The sequence below is a fragment of the Limulus polyphemus genome, unplaced genomic scaffold, assembly GCF_000517525.1.
Source record: "Limulus polyphemus unplaced genomic scaffold, Limulus_polyphemus-2.1.2 Scaffold10856, whole genome shotgun sequence".
NCBI classification, from domain to species: Eukaryota; Metazoa; Arthropoda; class Merostomata; order Xiphosura; family Limulidae; genus Limulus; species Limulus polyphemus.
In genome coordinates this window covers 5,316-11,909 of record NW_013676466.1, presented here as the reverse complement: position 1 = coordinate 11,909, position 6,594 = coordinate 5,316, and the positions used below count along the sequence as shown (strand labels likewise).

Sequence of the window (6,594 nt, the reverse complement as noted above, 5' to 3'; positions counted from 1 at the left end):
ACTATTTTAGCAAGTAAAGGATATTGTCCTGTGGGGGAAATATTGATTTTCTTTTCAAGAGTTGGGAAGGATACAGAACATTGTTTATGTATATATTTAATTCTGAAAGTATTTTTCAAACAGTAGTACAAATTTTATTGTAAGCCTTATGTATGTCTTATGTTATAGCCATTAAATAATATATATCGTTCATACATTACAGTTTGTTTCTATGTTTAGTAAGTTATATTGGTCCAGGTCAAATTTCTGAGGATTGTGAAAGTAGCTTATTGCTTCGAACTAAATCGAATCGGTTTTGGGGATCACCCCACCCCCAAATTTTTGGATCTATCACTGAGAGTTGAAGAAACCGTGTTTCACTTTCAAGTACATGTATTCTTTTCTTTTCACTGTTCACTCAAGTATTTATCAGTTTGTTGTCCCCCGGTGTGACAGCGGTAAGTCATTAAATTTACCACGCTAAAATCAGGGGTTCGATTCCCCTTGGTGGATACAGCAGATAGCCAGATGTGGCTTTGCTATAAGAAAACACACATACTTTACAAATTTTACCATTCATAATAGCAGTTCAATTCAAAATCTTTTAAAATGTAACCAACCGTGTTTTTATGTTATCTTAAGCTTTTAAGTAAACTTATAAATTTAAAGAATATCGACATAATTTATCTGTAATTGACATTTTTATTTATTTTTGTTCGCTGTAGTGAGTAAAAGATAACCCAAAACAGTATAAATATAATAACACCGCTAGATGTCAGTATCGAAGACGTAAGTGTTAAATGTTAACTTGTTTATATTTATTGGCATTTGTGTACGTGCTGAGTGGGAACTTTTTACATTGGGTAGTTGAGAGCACGTCATTTACCATCAAAGGAAACGTTCTTATTTTACTGGGTAGTGCTAATACGTGTATATGCTGAGGTGCAGACGGGTTAATAGTATTAAAATATAACATATAAACTCAATCATTTGTTGGATATTTTCTAGCGTAATCTGTTGTTGTACTTGTAATACTCTGTATTATTTTTTTTAATACCAGTACTCAAGTCCTATATTACTAGACAGTAGACGTGTACAAGGTGCACAGGCTAGGGAAAAACGTTTGAGTAAGTTGTGAAACCTGATTAGGGGCTTAGCACAGGCCAAAACTTGCGTGCAGTTTGCGGGTCGAATCTTTTCCATTCCAATAAAAATATATTTCAAAGGCTTTTAAAACGTAACCGTTTTTTTTTCTTTTAACTAAAGTTATACATTTAAAAAATATCAACATAATTTACTCTTTTAGTCTTTATTAACATCTTTATTTTTGTTACCCAACATAATTAGAACCTGGGGATTTCCTTTAGATCAATTTATCATATTTTATGAATGCGATAGTATTTTGTTTTTGAAATGTTACTCAGAAGGTTTGTGCTGAATATTTTCCACTGCATCTTTTTACTAATGCTGACGGTGAAAGCAGAAGATCAAAGTACTCTTCAGCTTCTTCAAATTGTAAGTTATATTTTTAATGTAAAAATAGAGACCTGTTATATTTTTGATATTGCACTTTTTTAAAACAGTTATTGAAAGACTAGGATTAATATTTGTGAAGAACGTTATGCCAGATATTACAGATGTTTTTATTATACACATTTAATGATTTATTAGTTTTATGTTTATTATGATTACGAATTGTGAGGTTTTTTCTTATTTTTTTAATCTTCCACAATTCGCTACTCGAGAGGCCCATATTTCAGTTTCAGAACATGCTGGTTAGACTGAATAATGATTGTGGTAATCAAAATTCAGTCAAATGCATTTTCTTTTTTGTATATGCTGTTCAAAAACCATTACATTAAAGTCGTGAATAAAGATGCATTTGACTGAGTCTTAAGTTTTGTCTAATCCCCACAGTTGTTATTACTAATGATACTACGTGACTAATTTACTGGAAAAAAGCAAAAACTCGATTGAGAATGATGATAGGCTTAGTAAAAATGTGCTTTTATAAGATCGTCGATAAAATTACCTTTTACATAAATAAACTTTAAGAAAAGTCCCTCGCCTTCATTGGTAAAGCTTCTAGTATAAAAACAATAAGTTTAACAATTTAAGTTTTGACCACATCATCTATAATAAGATTTCTTCAAAACCTAAAAGACCAATATTATTTTTACTCTTTTTGCAATTAATGCAAACACAATTTTTTCAAGGCAAATTTGATGTTTGGACTAAGAAACTTAACACTGATTTGAGAACTGTTTTATAGTTTATTTGTATAAAGTTCAGTATCTTCCGTTTTATAAGTGAATGTTATGTTTACATAAGCCAGACATTATTTATTTACTAAAAGTTTAATTCATATATTTAGGAAAAAACATTCAGTTTTAATATAAATATTTGGTAGCAGTATTTAAATTCACAAGCAAAATTTGTTTCACTGATGGGATGGGGATGTCAAATAAAAAAAAATATAAGGTGGATTTTCTGTGAAAGTCACTGTTTCTACACAGCATTGCAACAAAAGAATATTGCCACTTTCTGCATCAGTATTGTTTGTTTATTGGCCAATCATTTTACTTCCTTCTAAAACACAATCAATTACAAACTATATGTCACTTCCATGTTGCCAAGTAACCATATATGAACCTCCACAACCAAAGAATGTAAGTCATGTGACTAATTTCATGGGAGATGTAGAACTAATGACATCTTCAAAATCAGTTCATGATTTTTTTAAGAAATGATCAATTGACACAGAAGAGAAGACAAACAACCAACCCAAATGCTAAATCAAAAAATAAAACAGTGTAGTTGTAAAGATCAAACAGTCCAGAATCATTGTTGTAATGTACAACTGACTCAAGAAAAAGGAACAAATCAAATTTTTTTTTTTAAACTTCCATCAAAGATAGACGTTTTGTACTTTTTAACAGTCTGTCTAAATTTGTCTTTCATATCAGTAAATTAAATGTACTTATTTTAACATTAATTGGAACTATAAAACTAGCTGGACCCCTAACCTTTTAATTGTCTATAAAATTACAAAATGTAGGAGCACGTAAGAATTCTTTCTAACTTTGAGTCCCGACAAATTAATATAAATATTCATTCTTCTTGTTTCAGAGTGCTACCTAGTTTTTCTTCCTTAAAATAATCTTGCAGACAATTCTTTAAGTAATCTTTTCTAAAATTTTGGACAAAACAACAACACTAGAGTTAATATTATACTCTGTAGTCTTTTGACTGATAACCCGATTAGAATGTTGACTGATAACCCGATTAGAATGTTGACTGATTAAATGGAGCTTTGTTTCACTTAAGTAAGCTGCAGTTCTTCTAATTGGCTGCAATATGGTGCACGTGTAGTACATTTCTACTGTATGAGTATCAGAAGCAACAGATGTGTATTTTCCTATAAGTTTTAAAATTTTTAAACTATATACAAGTGTTTTTCCCAATATGTAAACTACTTACTTTTCTTCATGCCAAGTAACACAAGATAATGTAAGATAACAGGATTTTTGAAAAGTATAAAGTAAAAACTATGGTGACAGTCACTGATAAATTATGCAAACTAGTATTACTGAAGTCTTGAACCTTTCTTTAGTAATGTTTTATAAACCTAAGCTCTTGGTAGCATATATATATATATATATATTGTATATAAATTTAAATATCAACTGGAAAAAATGCAAATAAGTATTTTTTCTCTGTTTAAGAAAATTCAGCCGAACACACGAGTTCAGTGATAACATTTCTTTCGTAATCTTTGAGCCAGCTTCTAACAAATAATATTACCTGTTCCACATGTGTTTAATACAGTCTATGAAAGATTCTAAAGTTTCATGATTTTAATTAACTAAGGCTGGGTAGAAGATTTTATTTCAAATACTTCTAGAGTTCCTCTAAACCAAACAACTTATTTTCAGCTTTCTAGCATCATCTGCCAATATTAGTAAATTAACTTATTATTCTATGACTCGTGGTACAATCCCTCTTGGTGTTCATCTCTTAATGTCAATACCTGAAGGATTGTTTAAGGAACCAAAAACTGAAGAATTTGGTTAGAGTATAACGTCTGTTTCTAGTAAACAGTCGCTCGTTTACTTCTTACGTTACCATCTGTTTAGTTATTAATAGAAAGCCAAGCACAACTGCAAGGTAAAATTATATGCGAGACCGAGTGAAAGGCTTTTGATAGTTAAATACTCTATACTTATGTTTTTACAACACAATATACAAGCTCTTATTCGATGACGAGGAACCCACTTTGAGACTAATAATGGCTGGAGATGGCTTGAATGGGTAATGAAGAAAAACTTTAATATGATTTTAACATAACAGCAAATGTACAACGTTTCGACAAGGTTTTGTCATCATCAGGTACCATTTGCTGTTATGTTAAACTTATATTAAAGTTTTTCTTCATTACCCATTCAAGCCGTCTCCAGCCATTATATACAAGCTCTGTTTTGTTGCCTGGTGAAATATGTAACTTTCATTAGATGTGGTCCTCAAATGGAAATTCCACGGTGCCGTGTAGTACAAAGTGTGTTCATAAATGTGTATTTGAAGTGTTACATTTGCACTTGTTACATATGGTGCCGTGTAGTACAAAGTGTGCTCATAAATGTGTATTTGAAGTGTTACATTTGCACTTGTTACATATGTATTTGAAGTGTTACATTTGCACTTGTTACATATATTTGAAGTGTTACATTTGCACTTGTTACATACGGTGCCATGCAGTACAAAGTGTGTTCATAAATGTGTATTTGAAGTGTTACATTTGCACTTGTTACATATATTTGAAGTGTTACATTTGCACTTGTTACATATATTTGAAGTGTTACATTTGCACTTGTTACATATATTTGAAGTGTTACATTTGCACTTGTTACATATTCTGTTAGCAAATTTTTTTAACTTTACATAATGTATAAGTATACTGATACATGTATATACTGTTACAGCTTTATCGCCATGGAGATCGCACACCAATTAGGATGTTTGATAAAGATCCAAATAAAAATTATACATGGCCAGAAGGACTTGGGAGGTTGACAAATGTAAGAGGTTAATCAGTCTTACTGTGTTATAAAAAATTATTTAGTACAGGTATACAGACACTGTTGTAAAGCTTCATAGCAACATAAATGTATTTGAAACAATTTTTGACATAATGTTGTATTGGGAAAACATGTTTTCTGATGGGTAAAAAATGCAAAGTTGATGGCAATATATGTGAATTTCCGATTTTATTGTTCAAATGGTTTGTATAGTTTACAATGTGAGAGACAAGATACGTTTGTTTACGATAAAACATACCACATTATTTTATGAAACTGAAACCTTTTAACTATAGATCGTTACTGTAAGATAAAATTTGTTTATTTCAATTACTGCTGAAAGTAATGTAAATGAAAGTTTAATCTTGAATATACACATCATATTTGATTAAAAAATGGTTTAAATATGATTTTAGAATGGTCTTTTATGGAACTAATAACTTTTTCTTGTGGTGTATGTAGTTATAAGGTAAATATCATATGTATTGTATTATTTAACAGCATTTTCATCAGATTTTAAATACATACTTTTTGTGATAAGTCACTGATAGTTTACGGTCATAATTATTTAAAATAAAAGCATTTAGTAATATCCTTGAATTTTAGGAGTCCCTACAACTCCCAACCGAAAATTTTTGGGATTTATAGCTGATTTTTAAGGGCTCCAATCAAATGATTCAAAATAGTTACATTCATAATAGTAAAAAACAGTTAGGAAAATCACATTCAAAACAACAACAATGAAACCTTAATGCTTTCAACAGTTGGATCTATCTATCTTCTGGGTTAAAGGAAGTATCACATAAAATATGGACCATTTGCTCCATCAAGTTTGTCCTTGCACTCCCTCTTTTGACAAAAGTAAAAATATAAACCCATTAGTATACACCAAATTATATAGTAATACAATTAGTATACACCAAAATGTTACAGGTTGTTGTTTCCTTTGTGCAAATACTAATTATTGTACACCAAAACGTTACAGGTTGTTGTTTCCTTTGTACAAATACTAATTAGTTAACACCAAAACGTTACAGGTTGTTGTTTCCTTTGTACAAGTACTAATTAGTGTACACCAAAACGTTACAGGTTGTTGTTTCCTTTGTACAAATACTAATTAGTGTACATCAAAACATTACAGGTTGTTGTTTCCTTTGTACAAATACTAATTAGTGTACACCAAAACATTACAGGTTGTTGTTTCCTTTGTACAAGTACTAATTATTGTACACCAAAATTTTACAGGTTGTTGTTTCCTTTGTACAAGTACTAATTAGTGTACATCAAAATGTTACAGGTTGTTGTTTCCTTTGTACAAATACTAATTAGTGTACACCAAAACATGACAAGTTGTTTTTTCCTTTGTACAAATACTAATTAGTGTACACCAAAACGTTACAGGTTGTTGTTTCCTTTGTACAAATACTAATTAGTGTACACCAAAACGTGACAGGTTGTTGTTTCCTTTGTACAAATACTAATTAGTGTACACCAAAACATTACAGGTTGTTGTTTCCTTTGTACAAATACTAATTAGTGT

At 30.3% G+C, this 6,594-nt stretch overlaps 1 protein-coding gene across 1 annotated transcript in view; it reads left to right on the top strand.

The window, feature by feature from the left end:
• Window positions 1-815: 815 nt before the first annotated feature.
• Window positions 816-6,594, top strand: part of LOC106476551 (prostatic acid phosphatase-like) — a gene marked incomplete at its 3' end in the record, with an annotated part of 9,437 nt that continues 3,658 nt past the window's right edge. The window contains exons 1-2 of the mRNA XM_013937200.2: window positions 816-1,494; window positions 4,959-5,054. Coding sequence (XP_013792654.1) covers window positions 1,393-1,494; window positions 4,959-5,054 — 198 coding nt within the window. The remainder of the gene's footprint in view (window positions 1,495-4,958; window positions 5,055-6,594) is intronic.